This window comes from Hemiscyllium ocellatum, chromosome 7, assembly GCF_020745735.1.
Source record: "Hemiscyllium ocellatum isolate sHemOce1 chromosome 7, sHemOce1.pat.X.cur, whole genome shotgun sequence".
NCBI lineage: Eukaryota > Metazoa > Chordata > Chondrichthyes > Orectolobiformes > Hemiscylliidae > Hemiscyllium > Hemiscyllium ocellatum.
Window position 1 is genome coordinate 83,631,303 of NC_083407.1, and position 27,338 is coordinate 83,658,640.

At 40.8% G+C, this 27,338-nt stretch overlaps 1 protein-coding gene across 1 annotated transcript in view; it reads right to left on the minus strand.

The window, feature by feature from the left end:
- Positions 1-21,846, minus strand: part of LOC132817523 (serine/threonine-protein kinase 17B-like) — a 31,002-nt gene extending 9,156 nt beyond the window's left edge. Inside the window, exons 1-6 of the mRNA XM_060828012.1 lie at positions 21,436-21,846; positions 12,224-12,436; positions 11,117-11,261; positions 8,032-8,158; positions 6,273-6,321; positions 19-198 (exon numbers count right to left, since the gene is read on the minus strand). Coding sequence (XP_060683995.1) covers positions 19-198; positions 6,273-6,321; positions 8,032-8,158; positions 11,117-11,261; positions 12,224-12,436; positions 21,436-21,566 — 845 coding nt within the window. The 5' untranslated portion in view covers positions 21,567-21,846. The remainder of the gene's footprint in view (positions 1-18; positions 199-6,272; positions 6,322-8,031; positions 8,159-11,116; positions 11,262-12,223; positions 12,437-21,435) is intronic.
- Positions 21,847-27,338: the final 5,492 nt, after the last annotated feature.

Genomic DNA, 27,338 nt, shown 5'->3' on the forward strand with positions numbered 1-27,338 from the left:
CCCTCGATATGTACTCACTCAGGTTTTTTGACTAGAAGCTGCTGAATAAATTCAATAGCAGTTTTTGAAACTCCTTCAAATGTTTCTTCTGAATAATCAACATTAACTTGCGAGATATTGAGAAAAGTCTCTTGCTTATCTTCGCCCTGAAATGGAGACTTTCCTGTCAGCAACATGTACACCAATACTCCAATGCTCCTGTGGACAAGATAAAAACACATCTGTAAAGCAGAATCTATAATTTCTTGTCAACTTTATGACAAAAATCCCTATTACATTCATTATGTATTGACAACATTTAAGATGGTATGATGAACAGTAGTTGATATGAATTTAAGATTTTAGATGTGCAATTATGAAAACGTCAAGGTGACAAGACTGTATTCTGTCCAAATAACCCCAGGCTGAAATAGCTTAAAGCAAGAATGTGCCAGCCCCTACTTCAAATTAATTTATTTTGTTATGCCAGATATTGCAAGAACAGATCTTAAGGTAGAAATTGTGAAGTTGATCAGGATCGAGATCAAAAAAAAGACAGTTCCAAACCAGCTACACAAAAACCTTTGTATGCTCTGTAACATGTGCTTTTAACACATTCTGAAGTGGGACAGTCAGTTTAGGTGAACAGATTTTCAGCTTTGCCCAGTAACTGCAAGTTTACTAATTAATCTGAAAATTCAAGTAACAAATCAATAGCTCCTCATAAACCTTGGGAGATCATCAATCACTGGTGACGAACTTGAATTTAGAGAGTACATTCATCTGGAAAGGTTAACTGTTTTGCAAGAATCAATACAGGAATTGCTGGTCTATATTATTCAAAGAAGAAATACAATCATCTAAGTACATTCGGGGTTATTGAAATTGAAGAACCTGAGTGAAAGAGAGTTGAGGTGCTCTTCATCCATAAAAGATCCATATGGCTAATGTCTCAAATAGCCTCTCACTATGAAATTTGGGAACTTAGATTCTAAAGTAGTGCTGCAACAATGTTTTTCCTAAAATAAGGAGTCAGAAATTCAATTGGAACATTGAAGTGAAGATAGCATTGCCAATAAATCATGTGATAAATTAACTTGATTGAGCTTTTTGAAAAAAGTGACAAAGAAGATTGATAGAGGAAGAGAGTAGAAGTTGTCTATAGGAACTTCAGCAAGGGGAAGAGGAAAAAAAAGAAAGAGAGATCAACATTAACATTAAAAAGAAGTCCACTCAAATGTCTGATAGCAGCAGGGAGAAAGTTGATCTTGAATCTGTTTGTACATGTACACAAACTTTTATGTTCTCTTCCACTAGGCAGAAGACTCCTTCCACCTCTTATGTTGGTTGCTTTCCCGATACATCGGGAAATATAGGCGAGGTCAATGGATGGGATGCTGGTTTGCATGGCGGACTGGGCCATGTTCACAATTCTCTGTAATTTCTTTTTGTTTTGGGAACTAAGGTTGCCATACCAATAAAGCATCTATAAAAAAATTGCGAGACTTAAATGGACGTGCCAAGTTACCTTAGCTTACTAAGGAAGTAACGACATTGTTGATGCCTTCTACTCTGCTTCCTGAAGTCAATAATCAACTCTTACATTTTGAAGTTGATAGAGATTGTTGTCTTTAAGCACCATCTCCTTCCTATACTCTGTCTATTAGTTCTTTGAGATCCAACCTACAACAACATCAGCAGCAAATTTGGAAATGGAGTTGGTGTGGAATTTAGCCACACAGGTGTGTGTGTGTATAAAGGAGTATAGTAGGGGGTTAAGTATGCTGCCTTGCAGGGCACCAGTGTTGAAGATTATCATGAAGATGGTGTTGTCGTCAATCCTTAATGGCTGCGGTTTGTCAGTCAGGAAGTCGAGAATCCAGTTACAGAGTGCAGACAAGTTTGTTTGGAATTATGGTGCCAAGGTGGAACTGTAGTCAATATGTAAGAGTTTGACGCAGATAGCCTTGTTGCCCAGATGTTCCAGGGATGAGCACAGGGTAAGGGAGATGGTGTCTGCTGTGGACTAGTTGAGCGAGTAGGCAAATTGCAAAGCAATCTGGCAGGTTCAAAATTGATGTGGGCCATGACCAACCTCTCTAAACATTTCAGAGTTATGGAGGTCAGCACAACCAGTTGGTAGTGAGCATGCTGCATGATTTCTCTTTGGCATTGGGATGGCAGTCTTCTTGGAGCAATTAGGAATTTCAGATCGTAGAAAAGAGAGGTTGAAGACGTTTGCGAATACTTCTCCCAGCTAATTTGCACTGGATCAGAGTGCAGGCCAGGGACTCCAACTGGGCTGCTCGCTTTCTGTGGGTTCACCCTTAAGTTTGCAAATGACACCAAAATTGGTGGGATGGTAGACTACAAGTTTATCACTGAGCACAATGGAGCCTTGATCAGAAAAATTTAGGTAAATGTGAAGTGTTGCTATTTTGAAGTGCAAATTAAGAAAGGACTTATACACTTAAGGGTAATGTTCTGGGGAGTGTTGCTGAACAAAGAGACCCAAGGTTGCAAGTGCATAGTTCCTTGAAGGTGGAGATGCAGGTTGACAGGGTGGCAAAGACAGCATTTGGCACACTGTCCTTTATTGGTCAAAACATTGAGTATAGGAGTTGGAATGTCATGTTGCAGTTGTACAAGATGTTAGTGAAGCCACTTTTAGAATACTGCATTCAATTCTGGTCTCCTTGCTCTAAGAAAGATGTAAGGTTTGTAGCACAGGTGAGGTTTAGGGTGTAGGTTTGCTCGCTGAGCTGTAGGTTTGATATCCAGATGTTTCATTACCTGGCTAGGTAACATCATCAGTGGCAACCTCCAAGTGAAGCAAAGCTGTTGTCTCCTGCTTTCTATTTAGATCTTTCTCCTGGATGGGGTTCCTGGTGATGTCATTTCCTGTTCGTTTTCTGAGGAGTTGATAGATGGCATCTAGATCTATGTGTTTGTTTATGGCAATGTGGTTGGAGTGCCAAGCCTCTAGGAATTCTCTGGCATGTCTTTGCTTAGCCTGTCCCAGGATAGATGTGTTGTCCCAGTCGAAATGGTATTTTTTTTCCTATGTGTGTAGGGCTACGAGGGAGAGAGGGTCATGTCTTTTTGTGGCTAGCAGGTGTTCATGTATCCTGGTGGCTAACTTTCTTCCTGTTTGTCCTACGTAGTTTTGTGGTAGTCCTTGCATGGAATTTTATAGATGACGTTGGTTTTGTCCATGGGTTGTACTGGGTCTTTTAAGTTTGTTAGTTTTTGTTTGAGAGAGTGTTGGTGGGTTTGTATGCTACTAGGATTCCGAGGGGTCTCATTAGTCTGGCTGTCATTTCTGAAACTTCTTTAACATATGGAAGGTGGTTATTGTTTCTGGCTGTGTTTTGTCTGCTTGTCATGGTTTGTTCTTGAGGAATCTGCGCACTGTTTTTTGAGTATCCATTCTTCTTGACTACTTATAGATGGTTCTCCTCTGTTTTTCAAAGTTCGTCTGTGCTGCAGTGGTGGTTCGTTGGAAGTGTTGTTAAACTTGAAATGGTGCAGAAAATATTTACAAGGATGTTGCCGGGATTGGAGGGTTTAAGTTATAGGAGAGGCTGGAAAGGGATATGGAAAGGGTGAATAGCCACGGTCTTTTTCCCAAGGCAGGGGAGTCCAAAACTAGATGGCGTAAGTTTATGGAAGCACAGAGGGACTTAAAAACGTTGCCCCTCTGGTCTCTTATGTGCACATGGAATGAGCTGCCAGAGGAAGTGGAGGTGGGTACAATTACATCATTTAAAGAGTGTCCGGATGAGCACATGTATAGGAAGGGTTCAAAAAGGCATATGGGTCAACTGCTGGCAAATGGAATGAGACCAGTTTAGGACATCTGGTCGACAGAGACAAGGTGGACCAAAGTCTGTTTTGGTGCTGTATGACTCAAAGATTCAAATGATTCAAGCTACCTGATGGGACAATACTTAAATATTTACCAGGTTAACTTTTTATGACCTACGGAATGGGAGCTTAGAGGATGAATATAGAAGTTGAATATTATGTAAAATGGAGAAAGACTGCAGGATGTTTCAGAAGAGGGATCTGGAAGTCCCTCTCCATGAATCAGAAAAAAACTAGTAGTAAAGTTTAACAGGTAATAGGGAAGCAAAATGGAATATTGGTGTTGATTTCAAAGCCAATAAAATATAGAAATAGGGAGGTTTTGCACAAACAATACAACATACTACTTAGGTCACAACCTTGTGGCCCTTATCTAAACAAATACTGGCATTATAGGTGACCCAAAAGGTCACTCACTAATACTAGATATGGAGGGACTATTTTATGAGCAGAGATTGAGTAGGTTGGACATATATTTATTAGAATTTAGAAGAATGAGATGATCCCTAAGAATCATGTATGCTTCAATAAGGTGACTTGACAGCGTAGATGCAGAAAGGTGGTTTCCAGTTGAAGAGTCTAGGATTATAGGACAAGTCTCAGAATAAAATATTGCACATTAAAGACAAATGAGGGTTTTCTACTGAGGGTAATTTCTACAGTGGAATTTTTTACTGCAGAGGGCTGATATACTTAACAGCCTTATTCAAGGCAGAGCTAAACATATTTTTAAAATCAGTAAGGGAATCTAGGATTAGAGAGAAATTGCAGAGAAATGGAATTGATGATTAGAACAGTCACGATCTCTCTAAGTGATAGATCAAACTTGATGGGATGAATGGCTTACTCCTGCTATGTCTTATGGTCTTTTTATGATCGTTACTGCCTGCTAATGGTTAATTAACACTGATTTCTAACAGTGTTTAGAAAAACTGGACCAGCATTTATTACCATTCCTTGGCTGCCCTGGAGGTGGTCATGAGCCGCCTATTTGACCCATCCAGTCCATGTGCTCTAGCTACATCCGCAGTGTTGATGGAGGTGAGATTCCAGATTATCAACCCAATGACACCAAAGGGACAACAATGTATTTCCAAGTTAGGATGGAGTGTGGTTTGGAGGGGAACTTGTAGATGGTGGTATTCCTGTCTAAGGAACCTTGGTAAAATGCTACAGTGCATTCTTGTAGATGGTATACACTGCTCCTATTGAGCTTCAATGGAGGGAGTGAATGTGGTGCCAATCAAGCAAACTTTGTTCCGGATACTGTAAAATTGGAATGCTGTTGGAGTTACTGATCATCTAGGCAAATGGACAATATTCCATCAAACTCCTGATTTGCCTTGTAGATGATTAGACTATTAAAGTTTAATACACCAAAGGATATTTTGCTGGAAACACTGTCAAGACATTCACACTTGGAGGCAATAGCAATAGCATCCATATTTGGGAGCTTGTACTCTAACCACTAAAGTCCCAGAAAAAAGGACTTGAAAATGTCAGTTTATAAGTATTTATGCTTTAAACTGCCTGGTTACTACCAATACAAAAATAGCTAAAACAACATTTCCACCTGATGACAAATTCAATTTATATTGTACGAAGATGGGTATAGTCCTTGGGAAGAAATTAGATCATATTGTATTACTTTATTGATTATTTTCTTAAAAACATTTCACTGAACTTCAATGACTGGGGAGAAAAATTTTAAAAAAACTTCAAAGACTCTACGGTTTACCAAGCAGCAAGTAAGTGGTACCTGATGTTTGAATAAGAAAGGTCTTCTATGACCATTTGAAGAAATACTGGAAAATTCATTAAGCTTGCCGTTGAGGGACAATCCTGAGAAATCCCACTATGAGTGCAATTCAATAGTTAACAAGAAGTTATAATGTTAGGAAAGAGAAAAATTGAAGTATAGCCTTGGGCCTTGAGAATTACTTTGGAATGGCTCGTGGAGAGCTGAATACCTACTTAAGGAACAGTGTAAAGCATATGTATGAAGTGGATTGTTCCATTGTGTTAAAAATGAAACATTCACTTCTACTCCTTAAAACCTAAAGATGCACACAAAAATATTGCTTAGTCAATACTGCTTTAAGTTTGTACCAACAGTTTAAACACAAAATATGGCTTGCATTCTGTTAAAAAGCCTTCTTTTTAAAAAAAAAGTCCTAACTCTATGGAGATGACAACAGAGAAGCAAATGTTCGAGCTACAGAGCAATGCCAGTAGCAGTAAATGTGACAAAGATAACCAATTTCAGGTGAATCTGCACTGGAATGAAATTGTGTGGATCCTGCAGTATACATTTCCTCCCATTTACTGGCCTGCAGATTCACTCACCATAAAACTTTACTCACTTTGTTGGAACTACTCAGAAGGGGTGAAAGAAATACTACTATTATCATACAATAGTAACGTACCACATGTCTGTTTCTGTTGAAATTGGGTCATAGTTCAAGATTTCAGGAGCTGCAAGAAAAACTACATTAAGTTGAAATATTCTTAAGATTAACTTCTATGAAGTGCAAATTATGTTTAACGTACAATAAAAAAGCTCGATTAATGAGAAAAAGTAGATAGATAAAAAAAGGAGAATCTCTGGATGAGGTGCCTTTTGGAAATCCAAATGCATTCAGTAAGGGCTCAATAAAAAGATTCTACAAGGGCTCACAGGTTGGGGTTATACATTAGCATGGACAGCACAATTATTAAAGCATGGAAAGCAGAGAGTAGGAATAAATGAGACTTGTTAAAAGTTGGTAGGTTATAAACAGTGGGGCACCACAAAGATCAGTGAGAGGACTTCAGCTACATGCTATCAAAATCAACTTGGATGACTGAATTGAGACCAAATTTAGTGATAACGCAAAGCTAAATTGGACAGTAAGCCTGAGGATAAATGTGGAAGAATATACGCTGCTTAAATCAAAGTGACAGGTGGAGCATAATATAGAAAAATGAGAATTCTCATTGTAAGTAAGTATTAATTAAATGATAACTAAATGTTTGTATTCAGATTAGATTTTGGTGCCTTCATACAAAAATATGAATGAACGGCTACAGCAAACAACTAAGGAGGCAAATAGTATGGTTAATAAGTCTTTATTCTGAATGGAGCTGGAGTTCGTATTCTTCCTACCAATGGGAACAATTTCTCTTGATCAAATCTTTCTCAACCCCTGATTGAGTAGGTAAACTAAAAAAAATCTTCACTGAGAAAAAACCCAGCGTAATGAATCTTCAAACTGAATGTCATCCCTAGAGCTATTTTTGTATCTTCTTTTCTGCATCCTGTCTGAAGCTTTCATATCCTAAGTGTGATGCAAGAACTGGACACTTCTCCAATGTAGGGAAAAACTGTGTTCTTTAAAATGTGTTCATAGTTTCCTTATTTTTGTATTTCATGACTGTTTATAAAATTCAAGATCCAGTATGCCTACTTAATTGCTTTCTCAACCTAAGCTACCAACCATCTCTTCATATACGCTCCCAAGTCTCTATTTTCACGTCCTATTTCAAATTACACCCCTTGATGTTTTCCTGCCTCATTCTTCCTTCCAAAAGTGCAGCCTATTAAATTTTTACCTGCCAGATAGATACCTATTCCACCATGTCCATGTCCTCTTAAACATTTGTACAGGTTAGCAGTAGGCCAATTTTCTCACAATGTCTATCACACTCTACTTTGGAGATTGTTACCTGTCAACATAGAAAGGGGAAGGAAGCCAAAGCTTCTTAAGTTAAAAAAAAGAAGAGTATTAGGTTCAAAAGCTGATCAAAGAGATGTCTTTTAAAAGACAGTCATATGGCAGAGGAATGCAGTGTGTAGCAAAGTATAGGAATTTGAGGAAAGAAACAAAAAAAACCTCAATATTCTGGCCATCACAAACTGAACCACCATGTTTCATTACATATCAAAAGGAGGATTCTTGGATCTCAGCAAGGAGACCCCACCTTCAGAAAAAATAAAGTTTACACAACAATCAATCAATCAGTCATTCAACAAATAATGCCCATGCAACACAACAAATAATCCAAAGTTAAGTACTACCTTGCAAGTTAAACCACAGCACAAAACAGGTTGCTTGCACTGTCTTGAAGTGTAGTTCACCACTGAGCACACTAGTACATTTTAAACAAATTCTATAAACGTCCTTTCAAAAGAAAAACGAGTCTTACCAATGTACTCAGGTGTTCCAGTGATTTCTCTTAATTCACCAACATTGTCAACTCTCCTGGACAAGCCAAAATCAACAATCTTTATATCACCCAATGGGGATGAGCTGGTTAATAAAATATTTTGTGGCTAAAAGGAAAATCACGATAAAAAATGCAAAAAGTTAGCTAAAATGTGAACAAAAGTAGTGTTAAAATGTCAATTTATTATGGACTTGTATGTATACCAGCCTAATTTAAAAATATTTAGCCACTATACAAGTTGTTTTGCTAGTAATAAATTTGTGGAATGTTGGGTAATTTCCTCAAGAATAGATTTATGAGTCATAGCATCACTAGGCCACATTCAAATGATGTCAATAACTAAAGAGTTTCCATGGCTTGAAAAGCAATTTGCACAATCTGCAGGAATTGGTTAAAAATAGAAACCCGTTTAAAAAAGGCAAAAGTAAAGAACCTATGCTGCAGAAAAAAAAGTGAAAAGAACATGGCAGGTTGTTATACATTAAGAAGAATCAAAAAAGGTGTTAATGTGCACAGATGAAATTTGCAAAAACCAAAATATTCCACACAAGTATTCCTAACTTTTAAATTTTCTCCCCTTTCCAGAATACAGCATTTAGACTGGTCTTCAGAAAATGGTGTTTGAATTCATGTTATTGTGCTAAACTTCAAAACTTTGCACAGGTAACTAGATGTGAAATGTCAGCTATGCTTTCTCTCCACAGATGCTACCAGACCTGTCGAATTTCTCCAACAACTCCTGTTTTTGTTCAGGACAGGATCAGGGGGACTGGGGATGCACAATAGACAAAAGGAGGTGGTGTTCATGCACTAAAATTGTTAAACTCAATGTTGAGCCCTGAAGGCTGTAAGGTACCTAGGTGAAAGATGACTTCCCTCATCAGCACCACCTCACAATGTCATAGAGCTGCACTGCCCCAAACCTCTACTTTGTTCTCCAGCTCATTTGATGTTCTAAAAAGAAAACTCTCTCTTTCATTCAGACATACAGCATGGAAATGGACCCCTCGGTCCGAATAGTACTTGTCGACCATAATCCCAAACTAAACTAGTTCACTTGTCTGTGTTTGGCACATATCTCCCCCCCCCCCCCCATATGACCTCTTCTTTATGTACCTGTCCAAACGTCTTTAATGTAACTGTTTCTGCATTCACCACTTCACCTGGCAGTTCATTCTACTCACAAATCACAAAAAAATTGCCCCTCATATCTTCTAAATCTTTCTCCTCTCACCTTGTAAATACACCCCCTAGTTTTGAACTCAGTCTTGGGAAAGACTCTTGCTATTCTCATTATCTGTGCCTCATGTGGAATTGGAAACATTTATCAATTTCACCTCCAACATCCACTCAAACTCCTCTCTTGACATCTGTTTCTATTTCTGGGGATGCCACCTTCAAATGTCCACCCTTTTCCTCAACTAAGGATGCCTGAAGTTATGGACAGGCTTCTTAGCTGCATCTGACCCACGCTTACACCTCCTTCTTCACCCCTTTTCTGCCCTCCCACAACAACCAGCCTCGAGATGAAAAGGATCGAAAGGTGCTGTCACCTCCAGCGAGATGTCATGACCAGAAATACTCTTCTCTTTTGTCAGCTTTCCACAGGGACTGTTCCCGCTGACGTTTTTATTTCTTCCTCCATTCCCAACACTACCTCACACCCCAACAGCACCTGCCTAGGCAATCACAGGTGTAACACCTGCTAGTTTACCTCCTTCCTTTCCTCGACACCAGAAATAACTTTCAGGTGAAGCAGCAATTTACTTATGCTTCATTCAATTTAATCTATTGTATTTACTGTTCATAATGCGGTCTCCTCTACACTGGGGAGATAAAACACATCCTATGTTTTCTGCAAAGCAGTCACACACGCTCTGTCAGTACAAATGACCCTGACCTTTCATTTGCCTGCCACTTCAACATACCATCTTGCTCTCAGGCCAAGATTTTTGTTGCAGGCCTACTACAGTGGCTCAGAGAGGTGCAGCGCAAGCTTAAAGCATCTTATTTTAAACTTGGGGATCCCACAGTCTAAGACACACCAACGCATTCAACTTGGTTAGAACCAATATTATTCTTGCATTTTTTTAAACCCACCCTGTTGTGACACAGCACAGCCTCACCATTCTAATTAACAGCTCATTATCACTTATTTAACTTCTCTTCCACCCTGGCCAATAATCAATAATCTCCATGACTGCCTACCCCTTTCATATCTTTCTACCTCCCGCTCGCTCTCAGCTCCATCTCCACTCACCTGCTTATCTTCACTTTGCTCCCCTTCAAAACCTCATTGTCAGCTTGCAAAAGTAGTGTTTATGAAATCTGAAGAGTGACTGGACTTGAAATATTAACTTTCTCCCCACAGATGCTGCCTGATCTGCTGAGTTTCACCAGCAATTCCTGCTTTTGTTGTGGTAGATAAGGTGTTGCCCCTCCAGGAGGAGTTGAGCCTTACTGCATACTGCAGCAGGCCTGAGACAGAAATGTTGACACAGAAACAAGATGATGTATTAGAGTGCGGACAACTGGAAGCTTTGGGTCATTTTCACAAACAGTGCATAGGGGTCCAGCAAAGAAGGTCACAGAGTCTATGACTTGTCTCCCCAGAAGTTGCACTGGTGCAGAGAATATAACAGTGAAGTGCAGGCAAGTTGCTGCTTCACTGGAAATTGTGTGTGGAATCTTGTATTGCAAGGAGGGAGGAGATTAACAGACAAGTGTTGCATCTATGATTGCATGGGCAGGTGGCATGGACTGGGGTGAAGTGCAGGAGGGAATGTTCCAGGGTGCTCCGGAAGGGACAAGCCCTGCAGAACACTGACAAGGGAGGGAAGGGGAATGAGTCTAGTGGTGGAATAGATAAAGGACAGGAATTTCTAAGAATATATTTTTATATTTTTTTTAAATACAGAAATAAAACAGAATTACTTACTAGTCTTCAAGAGTCTAAAATATTCAGAATGTTTTAAACCAAGCTATTACTTTCAAACAGACTTGTCAACAGCTCACTAGTGAAGCATTTTCTCAAAATAAAGTCTTACTTCAAAAAAAAACTTACCTTTAAATCTAGGTGTACAATATTGTTTTGGTGTAAGAAAACCACTCCTTCAAGAGTCTGTCGAAGAAGTCTGATTACATCCCTTTCGGAGAGCGCTTCATCTCGATCAGCTACACACAGATTAAAGACTTCTCCCCCAGCAGCACTGGAAAGGAACATTTAAGTATGAAAAACATTATTGGTTCTAATTCTTATCTTCCCCTGGCATTTTCTATTAATTGTTTAAAATTTATGCCCTTTGGTGTTCAATCTGTAAATAGTAACAGTTTGTCTTCATTCATTCTATCAAAATACTCAAATCAAAGTAAAAATCCCCAGCTTTTTTAGTCTGTACACAACTAGAGCTCTAGATTCTTGGCACTGTTCTGGTAGATCTCCTATGTATGTTTCCAGAAGCCCTCATCCAGAACGTTCTAGCCTAGATCTAACTAGCAATTCACAAAGGTTCAGCATAAATTCTTTGCTTTTGTACTATATGACTATGTTTACAAAACTAAAGATTCCATGCATACGTTTATTTGATTTGTCCAGCCACCTTCAAGTTAAATGGTACTTGAAGTAAACTCCCAAGTCTGTTCCTCAACATATAATTAATATTGCATAATTTGTCTATTTTGCCTCACCTACATTCTTCTTTCCGAAATGCATCACTTCATTCTTCTCTGCAATATATGCCTGCTCTTTTCAGATGTCCAATAATACAGTGAGCAGGATAATATATCTTTTCAAGCTTCGTCACCTCTGAAGTTTGAAAAGAGGTCCACTCCACACAAGACTTGGATGTATATCAAAAAGAGCAATGGCCTTAATACCAACCTCCAGCGAGGCATTACTATGCCTCCATCCAGCCTAAAAAACAATGGCCACTTTTAGCGTCACAGTCAACTTTGTATCCAGACAGGCATTGTGGCTTTACTCCCATGGGCTTCAAATTTTACTAATGTCGAGTGAAACTTTATCAATCATTTTTCAAAAAAATCAATGTGCAACTAGCTTCAATTATGCTCTGAAAACAGCCCAACATTGAGATGAAAAGGATAAAAATTGTTAAAAAATTTATTTTGAAAAACACACCTGTGTGCATTTCAGCAAGAGGAGAATACTTACTATTCTAAGACAAGGATAATTTCATGTGTAGTTTCATACACCTCATGCAGGTCCACCACACGTGGATTCGACTTTGCCATTTCAAGTACAGCAATTTCATGTACGATATCAGCTTTACAATCCAGACCTCGACGCCTTTTCTTCATAAACTTAGCTGCATATTCTTTCCCGGTAGCCATTTCTATACATTTTTTAACAACAGCAAACTTGCCTCTGCAATGGGATGAAAGGATTAACAATAGAATAAATCTTAATCCTGCAATGTATCTTTGACATTGAGCTTTAAAATTTCCCATTTTTTGAATAGATACGCCTAGTAATTAAAACTTGCTGTGGTGTGCACAGTTGGAACAAAACCATAACTGGACTACTGCTGGAAAAAAACCTACTGTTGATAGTCAGCATGCATTTTGGGATTATTGTAGCTTCACAGGCTAGAAGATCAGCTAATTGGCAACCTCAAAATAAGGTTCAAGCCACTTGGGTCATCCTGCAAACTTCTTTGTAAAAAAAAATCAGGTGCAAACCCATCTGATCAGATCATTTTGTGCTGTATATTGCACAAACTCGTGAAAAGACCCAGGCTCTCGGTCCAGAAAAGTGCTCAGACAACCACTAGTTACCCTGGAAGGGTAAGGTATCTCAAAGTTTGAGCTACAGGCGAAGCTAAAATGTTTCAACATGATTACAACTACATCAAGAGTGGTGCTTACCACACACAGGATGTGGTCATCAAGCCAAAAAAGATGTTCTATTACTCATTTGGGTGATAAGTGCATGAAGCTCAGCACCAATATAATGCCAGGTATGTAAGCCACGTATTCTACTGACTGGCGGATTGTATCAAACTATGTATCCTTTTGGCTGTTTGCAACAAGGCATGGACCATACCCAATGTGCTCATGTTTGGGAACTTTCAACAATGTACAACATTAAATGCAATTTAGCAATTGGACAACATTTGCTATGGAATTTTGACTGAAAAATTACACAAAATTTGGAATTTTCAATCATGTTCACAGCGTGGCATACTTGTGTATATTGGCAGCTGTATATATCAGATGTGCAGAGCCCGGTTCTTTGCAGATAAAAAGAATACGTACATGCCCTGCACTAATTTTAACTCAACAAAATAAACCATTAGCTAATTTCTTAAAGGCATGCCCTAACCAGAATCAAGCAGTTGAATTTAAGATGTAAACAAATACTGCCAGATAACTGTCGATCATTAATTGAGGCATTCTCATGGTAGCCGAAAATGTGTTGCTGGAAAAACGCAGCAAGTCAGGCAATATCCAAGGAGCAGGAGAATCGACGTTTCGGGCATGAGCCCTTCTTCAGGAAAGAGGAAAGTGCACCCAGCATGCTAAGATAAAAGGTAGGGAGGAGGGACTTGGGGGAGGGGCGTTGGAAATGCGCTAGGTGGAAGGAGGTCAAGGTGAAGGTGATAGGCCGGAGAGGTCAGGAAGGCAGTGCTGAGGTCGAGGGATTTGACTGAGACAAGGTGGGGGGGGGGGAGGGGAAATGAGGAAACTGGAGAAATCGGAGTTCATCCCCTGTGGTTGGCGGGTTCCTAGGCGGAAGATGAGGCGCTCCTCCTCCAGCCGTTGTGTTGCTATGCATGGTAGCACCTCTACTAGAATTCACTTGGCAATCAACCTTCTTTCAGTAGAAATTTTGGTTTACTTCTTGAATCTATGATTCTAATTGTCCTTACATATGCAAGATGAAACGCTTCGACAAAAGTGTATTCTTCTCCTGTAAAACTGAGGTTAAAATGATCAACTATATGAAAACCAGAACTGTTTCATTATAAATCACAGGACAGATTCTATGCTTATAGAAAACTATGATGATCGCAAACTTGAGCTGATGAATCAAGTTATTTCATAAAAAGTAATGAAAAGAGGACTATCAATTGTCTTTTGGATCTCCACCAGGCTGCCAGATGAAGCTACTTAATTTCAAAATTATTCTTCGAGTGAGGAATACCGAAATTTTGATCTTCCATTGTTCTTACCTCATGTTGGAAACTAAAACGTTGCAATAAGGAGAACCAAATCAAACATCAGTCTTATCATCCAACTGCAAATTAGGCCACTTCAACACAATTTTACTACAGTCCTATTTTTGCTAAAAATAAATCAATAATTCAAAATTTAAAAAGGCAATTTGTTGCAAATTAATGTTCAAATTAAATTAAAGAGTTCAATATCTGAAGTGATTTCACTAGTTTGAAACACTGCTGAAAAAAGGCATGTTCAATCTTGCACTCTTTAGGAACAAAGCCAACAATACTAAATTGTTACACTTGGGGCTCTGCAAGTGATAGTTGGCAAGAAAGGCAGTGAATATCAGCATTCTGCCCAAAACTAACTTGGGCAGAATATCAAGGTGCTTATTGCTCAAAACCAGCTAGGAGATTCCATACCAGATGTCAGACTCCAAAAAGAAATTGCTTTGCTTAGAACTGAGTCATGACAGGAAACCAGTCAGAGAAAGCAATTTGGAATGTCTCTGAGGCATATTTGAAGAAGATGTCCAACTCCCTAAGGACTCAAGGGAGTCTGTGATTCGTGACCAATCAAGATAGATTAGAAGCCACTGTCAGGAATATGCAGGTCAAAGCATAGAGAAAACATGTGAACCTTCAAAACAAATCTAACCCCTCAAGCACTACCTGCTTTCATGTGACAGACTAGCCAGAGTCCAAGCTCAGAGAGAAAGTCTCCAACACTCCACAATTCTTGTTAGAGTGGGGAAAAAGGGGTTTAAGGTAATGATTTACAGCACAAGAAAGCTTGTGGTTGAAAAATGTGGTGCTGGAAAAACACAGCAGGCCAGGCAGCATCAACGTTTCAGGCATAAGCCCTTCCTCAGGAAAGAATTCCTGAAAAAGGGCTTATGCCGGAAACGTCAATTCTCCTGCTCCTCAGATGCTGCCTGGTCTGCTGTGTTTTTCCAGCACCACATTTTTCAAATCTGGTCTCCAGCATCTGAGGTCCTCACTTTCTCCCACAAGAAAGCGTGTGGTTATTTTAGCATTTAAAGATTTAATCGATTAATGAGCAGTTTTTGGCAGTTGAGAAAAGGATATATTAGTGCATTGTCTAACCATTCCCAGTTGTATATGACTAAACTTGGTGTTCATTGTTAAATCTACATCTTTGGACCTAAGGATCAGAACTGAGGGGTGGAGTACTAGAGAAAGATAGCAATTGTTTTAATGGGGACTAGGATAAAGATAGTGGCTGGCACAGTGTGCGGCATAGTGGCACAGTGGTTAGCATTGCTGCCTCACAGTGCCAGAGACCTGGGTTCAATTCCCACCTCAGGTGACTGTGTGGAGTTTGCACATTCTCCCAATGTCTGCGTGGGTTACCTCCAGGTGCCCCAGTTAGGTGAAGGGGTAGATGTAGGGGAATGGGTTGTGTTTCAGCAGGTCGGTGTGAACTTGTTGGACTGAAGGGCCTATTTTCACATTAAGTAGTCTAAAGGTGATGTGTGAAGCGTTTTTATAAAAAACGCAAAAGCTAAACTCTTGCTGAATTTTCAGCAAAAGTGAGAACTGCAGAAGCTGAAGATGAGAGTAGAGTGTGGGGTGCTGGAAAAGCACAGCAGGTCAGGCAGCATCTGAGGAGCAGGACAGTTGATGTTTTGGGCAAAAGCCCTTTATCAGGAATTTGCGAATACTGTATAGCAGTACCACAGTGAATGGGTAACAGGCAGCATCAACAGCTTTTTTGTTAAACTTCAACTTGAAGCCAAATTTTTGTTAGTTGAGTTGAGGGAAATGTAATCTAGATCATTCCAAAACAAGATGCAACAGCAGAATGAAAAGAGCTTACCAAAAATACATTTGAAAATTCAATTGTGCAGAACTTTCTCATGCATCCCAAGCTTTTTGCCACAAAACTACAATTCTCATTACCGTCCAATGGTTCTCCACTACAGCAAGATCATGATTTACATCCCAATTTTCAAACTATTCCAAAATTGACCCTTTCTACATTGCATTTCAACTGGCAAAATAGTTCTACTCAACTTTATAAACCTGACCTTGACCACAGTTAAAATACTTCAAATACTTTTATCATCATCTCAAGCTTACATTGCATCCCCCAGTATTCTGTAACCACAAGTTCAAGCCCGGTACTCTAGTAACAGCCATTACTTTGAAATTATCCAATTCTACTGTAGCAAAGCCATTTCAAGAAGGACATGAAGTCACCGTAGCTGCTGTGATTCAATCTGAAATACAAAAGCATGATAACCACATGGCCACTTCCCAGAATACAAGTTCTCAAATGACAAATGTGGAAACTGAACAGTTCTGTATTTAAGTTCACAATTTCAGATTTGCACGTCAATTTGCATTTTCTTATAGTCAAAGTAGAAGACGTACAGAAGTAAAAATCAAAATCATTGGAGGCAATGTTGGAGGAACAATAGGAAGGAATTCAGTGCTTTGATTTAGGACAAGAATTACGAATTGAGGCAGGTCAATTGACTGTTCAAAACTGCCAAACAATTCCTACAATCTTAACGCCTTTTCTAATCAAAACTTTATTATGTTCAAGTAACAGGCCAGTGACCTTTGATATTCACAACTTTCTTGCCCCTTTAAATGACATCCATGTTCTATTTACAAAATTACATGGAGTAATGAAGTTCAGATGAACACCAAGAAATACGCAACACATCTATTTTGGGATCTGTATCCGCCCATTTCTGCTGGGTAGGTCTACTTAAATTGACCAAATACTTAAATTTAAAGAAAGTAGAAATAATCCTCTGATCTTCTTTTGAAATAGTGCCAAAGACTAATATTCTCATCTAAGAGGACAGATATGTCCATCCAAAACACAGCAGTTATCAGTATCACACTGCACCATCAAAAAGAGAGTTCAAGTATGGGTGGCACAGTGGTTACCACTGCTGCCTCACAGCACCAGGGATCCAGGTTCGATTCCTGCCTCGAGGGGCTGTTGTGTGGAGTTTGCACATTCTCCCTGCGTCTGAGAATATTTCCTCCAGGTGTTCTGGTTTCCTCCCACAATACAAAGATGTGCAGGCCAGGTGAATTGGCTGTGCTACATTGCCTGTAGCATTAGGTGTAATTGTCAGGGGTAAATATAGGGTAGAGAATTGTGTGTGTGTTACTCTTTGGAAGGTTGGTGTGGACTTATTGAGCCGAAGGGCCTGTTTCCATACTGTAGGGAATCTAATCTAAAAATAAAGTTTCTCAGGTGGTTTTTGGTCGCACAGATTTCTGATTCTTAGCTACAAACTAAACTATAGATAACAGTAAATAAATGGGCTGCATGAGAAATAAATAAGGTTACCTTGTAAGATAACAAATTATTAAAATTTTCACCTTACACCCTTGCTTTTTCTCATTAGCTACAGATACCCCAAGGATCTTTAGATTTATTCTTGTTTTTGCTCTACGTGCTATAAGACCATAAGAAGGAGGAGTGGAAGTAAGGCCATTCAGCCCATCGAGTCCACTCTGCCATTCAATCATGGCTGATGGGTATTTTAGCACACTTACTTGCACTCTCCCCACATCCCTTAATTCCTTGAGAGATTAAGAATTTGTCAATCTCAGCCTTAAAGATATTTAACATCCTGGCCTCACTGCATTCCGTGACGTGAATTCCACAGGCCCACCACACTCTAGCCAAAGAAATGTCTCATTTCCATTTAGATTAGATTATTTAGTGTGGAAACAGGCCCTTCAGCCCAACAAGTCCACACCCACCCGCCGAAGCGCAACCCACCCACACCCCTACATTTACCCCTTACCTAACACTACGGGCAATTTAGCATGGCCAATTCACCTGACCCGCACATCTTTGGACCGTGGGAGGAAACCGGAGCACCCGGAGGAAACCCACGCAGACACGGTGAGAATGTGCAAACTCCACACAGTCTGTCGCCTGAGTCGGGAATTGAACCCGGGTCTCAGGCGCTGTAAGGCAGCAGTGCTAACCACTGCCACCGTGCCGTTCTAAATTGACCCCCTCCAATTCTAAGGCGATGCCCATAAGTCCTAGTAGCCCCGCCTGACAGAAACAATTTCCCAGCGTCCACCCTTTCTAAGCCATGCATTATCTTGTAAGTTTCTATTAGATCTCCCCTCAACCTTCTAAACTCTGATGAATACATTCCCAGGATTCTCAGCCGTTCATCATATGTTAGGCATACCATTCCAGGGACCATCCACGTGAATCTCTGCTGGACATGCTCCAGTGCCAGTATGTCCTTCTAAATGGGGCCTAACCAGAGTTTTATAGAGTCTCAGTAGCACATCACTGCTTTTACATTTCAACCCTCTTAAGAGGAATGACATTACATTTGCTTTCTTAACCCACGGACTCCATCGGCAAATCAACCTTTAGAGAATCCTGTATGAGCACTCCTAGATCCCTTTGTATTTTGGCTTAATGAATTTTCTCACAGTTTATAAAATAGTCTATGCCTGTGTTGTTTTTTACCCCCAAAGTGCAAGACCTCACATTTACTCATATTGGTCCAATAAATGGCTGATGAAATTCACTCTCCTAAACTGTCTAAATCTTTCTGTAAAGTAAAAAAAGAGAGATCTGCAGATGCTGGAGATCAGAGCTGAAAATGTGTTGCTGGTTAAAGCGCAGCAGGTCAGGCAGCATCCAGGGAACAGGAAATTCGACGTTTCGGGCATAAGCCCTTCATCAGGAAAGATGAAGGGCTTATGCCCGAAACGTCGAATTTCCTGTTCCCTGGATGCTGCCTGACCTGCTGTGCTTTAAACAGCAACACATTTTAAATCTTTCTGTAGCCTCCCCAGAACTACCTGTCCACCTAACTTCGTACCATGGGCGAACTTCACCAGAACGCCCGTAGTCTCTTCATCCAGATAAATTATAGTGAACAGCTGCAGCCCCAACACAGAATCCTGCAGGACACCACTTGTCACCAGCTTCCATTCCAAAAAGAACCTTTTATCCCAACTCTCTGCCTTCTGTCAGACAGCCAATCCTGAATCCATGCCAGTAGCTCACCTCGAACACCATGGGCCCTCACCTTATTCAGCAGCCTCCCACGAGGCACCTTATCAAAGGCCTTTTGGAAGTCTAGGTAGATAACATCCACTGGGTTTCCCTGGTCTAACCTACTTGTTATCTCTTCAAAGAATTCCAACAGGTTTGTCCGGCACAACCTCTTCTTACAAAATCCATGATGATTTGTTCTAATTCAACTGTGCACTTCCAAGAATTTGGAAATCTCATCCTCAATGATGGATTCTAGAATTTTACCTACAACTGGAGATTAGGCTAATCGACCTATAATTTCCCATCTTTTGTCTTGATCCTTTCTTAAGCAAGGGGGTTACAACAATGATTTTCCAATCATTCAGGACCTTCCCTGACTCCAGTGATTTTTGAAAGATTACAACCAAAGCATCTGCTATTTCTTCAACCACCTCCCTCAAAACTCTAGGATGCAGCCCATCCAGGCCAGGAGACTTATCAATTTTTAGACCTTTTAGCTTTTCAAGTACTTTCTCCTTTGTAATGGCCACCATACTCAACTCTGCCCCTTGACTCTCCTTAATTGTTGGAATATTACTCATGTCTTCCACCATGAAGACTGACACAAAATACTTAAGTTCTTCAGCTATTTCCTTATCTCCCATCACTAGCCTTCCTACATCAATCTGTCTCTCGTATGTATTGAAAGAAACTTACCATCATTTCTAATATCATTGGCTAGCTTACCTTCACATTTGATCCTTTCCTTCCTTATTTCTTTGTTATCCTGTTTGTTTCTGTAGTCTTCCCAATCCGATTTCCCAGTGCTCTTAGCCACTTCATAGGCTGTCTTTTTCTGTGATACATTTCTTGAGTTCCTTTGTCAGCTATGGTTGTCTAATTGCCTCCCCCCACTTAGATGTTTAACTAACAGTCCTGAAACCCCTTAACATCTCTGGGATGCCTACCACATCATAATCATTTACAATGATTTGTGCTGTTAATTCATCTACTTTGTTACAAATGTTTCAAGCATTCAGGTAATGAACCTTAATGCTTGCTTTTCTTATATTCTTTATCTGCATCTATGACTTGACAGCATTGCGCACAGATTAATCTTAACTGGTAAGCTACTAAGAACCAGTTCTGCATCATCACTACCCCTTCAAATCACAATTCTGGTGCTAAAATTAGCCAAAAATCAACTTCCAACACAGCAGAAATTTCTTCAAATTTGATATTAAGATGAAGCCATTGTCATCAATGCCCTCTCTAAACACTATAGTTCCAGGATCCAACTCTTACCATCATCAGCCAGAGACCAAACTGGTCTAGTTGCAACTTTGGTGCCATAACAGACATTAATAGGAGCTTTCAATTAAATACACACAGCATCTGTCCCACCTCTAACATGTCCAGCTTTGCCTCTTCGATGCTAAGTTGCTCTTAAAATCGCCTTTGATTACCTCCAGGCTTGAGTACTCCAACATACTTCTGACCAGTTATTTTACCAAATTCTACCCTCCATTAAACCAAGATTACCTAAATTCTGCCTTCCAAGCCCCCATTTAAGTCTCATACACCTCGATCAACGTTTATTGACTTACTCCAACTTCCAGTCAAGCAAGGCTTTGGTTTTAAAGATCCCTGCTTTCAGATCTCTCTTTGGCCTGTCTGCCTATCTCGAGAATCGCCTTGACGTCCACAAGCGACATATCTACAAAACTCGAATTTCAGCTTGAGCACTGCCACTTTCACTAATTTCAATTCTGCATGCTGTATCTTCAGGTGCTTTGGCCCTGACCTCTACCCTCAAGTTTATTGATCGCGTTTTCCACCTTCAAAACATTCTACTACAAAAAAAAAGTGTAACATATTCGACCAAGTTTATACTCGTGTGCCCTGGATCAGTGCCACGTTATAAAGTCCGGCGCACCAGCCCGAAACATTTTAAACACATCAAAGACGTTCTATAAAAAAGCAGATAGTTCAGTGAAAAGGAACTGACTGCAGACAAAATAAATGCACACGTCACGAAAGCTGAACGAGACACATCCCTACAAACTTCAACCTAAACTTCAAACTCACCGAGTTACCCGCACAAAAAATAAAGTTAAGTAAAAAAGGAACTGCACGAGAAGATTCGCCAACTCAAGAGGTCGTTAGTCTAAGTGCTTTTAAAAACACTGCGCTCACCTGCCCAGTTCCTTCGGTGTCACCGTGTAGTTGCTGTAGAAAGAGTCTGTCTTGAAAGCGGTCTGGATGTGTGTGAACAGGACGGGCCGCTTGTCCCTGTCCGCCATCCTCCGGCAACGGCTCTCGCACATCCCTTCCCCGACCAACTCACCGCTGAACGGCACCGACACCAGCTCCTTCGAACCGGCAACGAGGACACGCGAGCGCACGACACCGGGCAACGCCTCCGAAGCTGACCCTTATCAAGCCCGGAGATGGTTCGCCCCCTTCCTGGACAGGGACTGCCCAGCGCCGTCCACTTCTTCCTAACGACTTCCCGAAGTGTTCAGCGGCTCGCGCCCATTGATTGGAGCGGGGACGCGTGGGTGCGCGCTCAGCTCCGGCGGAGAGGTGGGGCGGGGCTGCGCATGCGCGCCCCCCCTTGGCGAGAGGGTGGAGTCGAGGTGAGGACGCGTTCGACTTGGAGCGCGGAGCATGCGCATATTTCTGGCGAGTCCTTTTTTTGAAGGATTTTTAAAACTGACCCAACCCAACGGGCAGCCAATGAACGGATGGAGAACGTCACTGCATTTAAAAATAGCTCCGTGTGAACGGCCGCCTGTGGGAAAAGAACTTGTAGCTTGTAATCTGCACAAGTTCAAACATACAAATGGTTAGGATTACTGGCGTTCGCAACTTCTTACGACTTACTTAACACTGAGATAGATAAGGGTATGGTCAATCGGCGTTTAGTATTTTAAAGACTGCACACTACAATCCATCCTCAGCAATTCAGATGCAAAGAGGCTGAACTGTTGACTCGATTCCAGAAAACGACCTCAGATCATAGAGTGATACTGGGCAAAAGTTTCCAACAGCTAGGTTTTCCTAAATCAAAATCAGTCCTTGATTATACTAAACCCAAAAGTAAATTAATATTTTTCAATGTTTTCTCTCTTTCATAGTCCCCCCCCATTTTAAACTTCCATAAATTCTCCAGGGGTCTATGCAGTCATCTGCTGTCTTGACAGATCCTGGTTGAAAGTCGTGGTTCTGAAAGAATGATTCAGTTAAGTTTTAAACACCTTCACAAAAATAGACCAACGCCTCAAGTTTAAAATCCAAATTCTAAAGCAAATGATAATATAATATATAACTTACTCACGTTTCATACCAAATAGAAATACACGCTGTCAACTAGGAAATTGGGGTCTGGGCTGACAGAGCCTATCAGGCAGTCCCAACAAGGCAGATAGATGATGGCTGGCTGTTTCATTACCACAAGGGTGGGAAACAAGGGAGCTGTATAAGAATGAGCAATCTGTGCAGAATACCAAGCAAGTGCAGACCACTCAGAACCACTTATCTGCCTATGCTAATTTAAATATGACTTGGATATGCTCATGTTGGACTGGGGTAGACAAAGTTAAAAATCGCACAACACCAGGTTATAGTCCAACAGGTGTATTTGGAAGCAGTAGCTTTCGAAGCACTGCTTCTTCCTCAGGTGATTGTGGAGCAGAACCATAAGACATAGAATTTATAGCAACAGGATTGCAGTGTCATTGGAATGTAATATTAAACGCCTGCAACACATTATCGATGAGGATGAGCATCTCGCCAAGACCTTCCCCATGTTCCCACTTCTTGCCTTTAAACAACCACCAAACCTCAAACAAATCATTGTTCACAGCAAAGTGCCTGGCCTTCAGGACAACAGCATACAAACCTGTCATGCCAGACACTGCAAGATGTGTCAGAGTGTCAACACAGATACCACCATTACACATGGAGACATCACCCACTGTGTACGCAGCCAACATTGTCTCTCTTATATGCTGCAGGCAAGGATGTCCTGAGGCATGGAACAGAGGCAATGGATGAATGGACACCGCACAACAATCATCAGCGAGGCGTGTTCCCTCCTAGTTAGGGAACACTTCAGTGGTCTGGAACATTCGACCTCTGACCTTTGGGTGACTATCCTCCAAGGCTCACTTCAGGACAGGTAACACGCAAAGTGGCCGAGTAGCGGCTGATAGCCAAGTTCGGTCCTCATGGGGATGGCCTCAACCAGGACCTTGGGTTCATGTCACACTACCGGTGACCCCACTACACTATATACTCTCACATGCCCATACACTCACGCAGACCCTCTCTCATATGCTCGCACATACTCCCCCCAACACTTACACCCACACATACATCCTCTCATAGACCTATACTCCATTACACTCACATACATAGACACACTCTCTCACTGCCACACACACACACCCATATGCACACACACTCAGTCTCCCCTGCACGCGCACAAATCTAAGTTCCCAGCTCGACGAACAGAACCACAACAACGAGCACCCGAGCTACAAATCTTCTCACAACCTTTGAACACATCTAAGTTTATGGGGTGAACTTATACTTGAAAAATTACATTTTATATTGCTCAAAAACTACATCAATCCATATAAGATTCTGTAAATTCCACTATAGAAATATAATCAATCTGACCTAACACTGGGATACAGACAGACTTTAACCTCATACCTTCAATGCATTATCTGAACTGAGGTGACACCTACTGTTAAAGCTATCTTGAGGATGTAACTTTAAAAACGTGCTTGGATTTACATATGAAGGAGCTGAAACTAACATGATCATTCTAAAAGTTGAAAGATTTAAGCTAAAGATGTTGTTTAATACTACAGTCCATGACACTGCAATCCTGTTGCTATAAATTTTGAGTCTTATGATTCTGCTCCACAACCACCTGATGAAGACACAGCACTTTGAAAGTTAGTGCTTCCAAATAAACCTGTTGGACTATAACCTGGTGTTGTGTGATTCCTAATTTATATAAAGTATATCACAGTGCTTCTCCTAGATTTCAATATTCACACAGATAGTCATAGAGATGTACAGCACGGAAACAGAGCCTTCAGTCCAGCTTGTCCATGTTGACCAGCTATCCTAATCTAAGTTAATCCCATTTGTCAGCACTTGGCCGATATCTCTCTAAACTTTTCCTATCCATATACCCATCCAGATGCCTTTTAAATGCTGTAATTGAACCATCCTCCACCACTTCCTCTGGCAGCACCACCCTTTGCATGAAAAAGCTGCCCCTTAGGTCCCTTTTACATTGATCCCCTCTCACCCTATACCTATGCCCTGTAGTTCTGGAATCCCACACTTCAGGGAAAAGAGACTTGGTAGCTGTCCTATAATGCTATGGTTGCATTCCAATGAAGGGCTTTTGCCCGAAACGTCGATTTTACTGCTCCTCGAATACTGCCTGAACTGCTGTCCTTTTCCAGCACTACTCTAATCTAGACTCTGGTTTCCAGCACCTGCAGTCATTGTTTTTACCCTGCATTCCAATGAAGCCTTGCTTAATAAAAAAAATCGCTTAATATAAATAATGGACAAAACTAAATATCACACAAAACCAGGTTTGTTTGGAGTCACTAGCTTTCAAAGCACTGCTTTTTCATCAGGTGGTCATGAAGCAAGATGTGCCACAGGAAATAAAACATAATGACCTCCTCAGGAGACAGAATGAGAAGCAACCAATAAGGTACACTTCATTGTCCAATACTTCCTGGGAGTCAAAAAACTACACTATATTCTTTGCAGCCTGCAACTCGTTATAAATGAGGATGAGCACCTCGCCAAGACCTTCCCCATGCCTCCACCTGTTGCCTTTAAACAATCACCAAATTTCAAACAAATCATTGTTAACAGCAAACTGCCTGGCTTTCAGGACAATACTATACAACCCGGACACAGCAGACTCTGCATGACATGTCAGAGTGTTGACAAACATTACCCCCATGTGAGGACACCACCTACCATGTACGCAGCCGGTACTCATGTGACTTGGCCAATATTATATATCTCACACGCTGCAGGCCATGATGCCCGATGCCCTGAGACATGGTACATTAGTGAGACTGAGCAGAGGCAGCGGGAACGGATGAATGGACACCACACAACAATCACCAGTCAGGAGTGTTCCCTCCCAGTCGGGGAACAATTTAGCAGTCCGGGACATTCGGCTCGGACCTTCAGGTAGACATCAGGTGGAACAGGCAACAAAGCAAAGTGGCCAAGCTGAGGCTGATAGCCAAGTTGGGTACCCATGGGGATGGCCTCAACTGAGACCTTGGGTTCATGTTGCACTACAGGTGGCCCCACTGCACAATACACTCTCTCTCTCTCAAACACACACACTCTCCTACTGACCCACACATACACGCAGAACCTCTCTCATACGTCCACACATACACACCCCACACTCACGAATACATGCACCCTCTCACAGACTTATACTCCATTACACTCACTCATGTACAGACACTCACAGCCCCACACACACACCCATATGCGCAAACACACACAGACATATAAGTTTGTGGGGTGAATTTGTACTTGCAGAATTACATTTTATTTTACATAAAAAACTGCATAAATCCATGTAAAATTCTGAAAATCCCACTTTAGAAATAGAATCAGTCTGAGCGAACATTAGGACACAGACAGACTTTAACTTCACAGCTTCAGTGCATTATCTGAGCTGAGATGGCACCTTTTGTTAAAAGCTATCTTCAGAATGAAACTTTAAAAAAAGTTCTGGAATTTACATATGAAGGAACTGAAACTAACATGATCACTCTAAAAGATGAAAGACTCAATCTAAATTTGTTTAATGTTATATTCCAATGACACTGCAATCCTGTTGCTATAAATTCTGTCATATGATTCTGCTCCACAATCACCTGATGAAGAAGTAGTGCTTCGAAAGCTAATGTCTCCGAATAAATCTGTTGGACTATAACCTGGTGTTGTGTGATTTTTAACTTTGTTAACTAAGTAATGGGACCTATGGGAAACATGGGGTTAGGGACAGACCAGCAAAAAATAAAACTAACAATTGCTCAAAAATCACCCAAAACTCTAATGCAAAGTATAGCTCAACCTGAATGAAGGTATAAATTATATTTATCAATAAAACAAAAGTAAATTTAACACTGTATATCTAAAAAATGTTGTTAATGCAGAGACAGAGGGTCATTATGGTGCATGAGGTAGACTCCCTCATTTCTGTTAAGCGAGTTGGATAACATATGCTCTCCTTAACTCAAAACACTTTGTAATATCTAGACACTCTTCCAATGGTGTAGCCTTTCTTTTGTGTTCAGCACCTGCAATTTTATCACCAGACATTTCTTGCTAACATTCTTGTCACTATGCCTGTCTATTTTTTCAAATGGATAATCCAGGAGCAGTGTACCTTTCACAAGAAGCTGCTCTCTCCACAGTACCTCTCACAGAAAGCTGCTCTGTCAGCAGCTGACATCGGTGCATACGCAAAACAGTACGAAGACAGGTACTGACACCAGTGCATATGCAGAACAGCACAGAGTCTTTGGTGCGGACATCAGCGCATGCACAGAATGAAGTGCATGAAACAATCACCAATGGCATGCTATTGCCAACAGAGGTAAGTGTTCTTGAAACTCACGTTCCTTAATTCCTCAGCAACGTTATATACAAATCATGCTGTCGGAATGCACATTATCCGAGAACTACCTGTATTGTCCCTCCCATTAGTGAATACTGGTACAAGACGGTCACCTTTTGTTTGGATGCCACACACATTACTACTATGATCATAATGGGTCCTACTCTCCCTGGTTATCAAAATGTAAAGTGAGGTTTGATTAGCTCTTTTCACTAGATAGATAGTACATATTGGAGAATGATGACAATGTGTGGGTTCATTCTCTATACAGACTATGGTGGCTCATTGAAACCTGCTGCCTCACTTTGATCCATGCTTGATGCAGAGAGGTGTCTTCAAACTGTGAAATGACCACTTGTCTCTCTCATAGTGAAAGATGCCTAAAGTCCTCATAGATTAC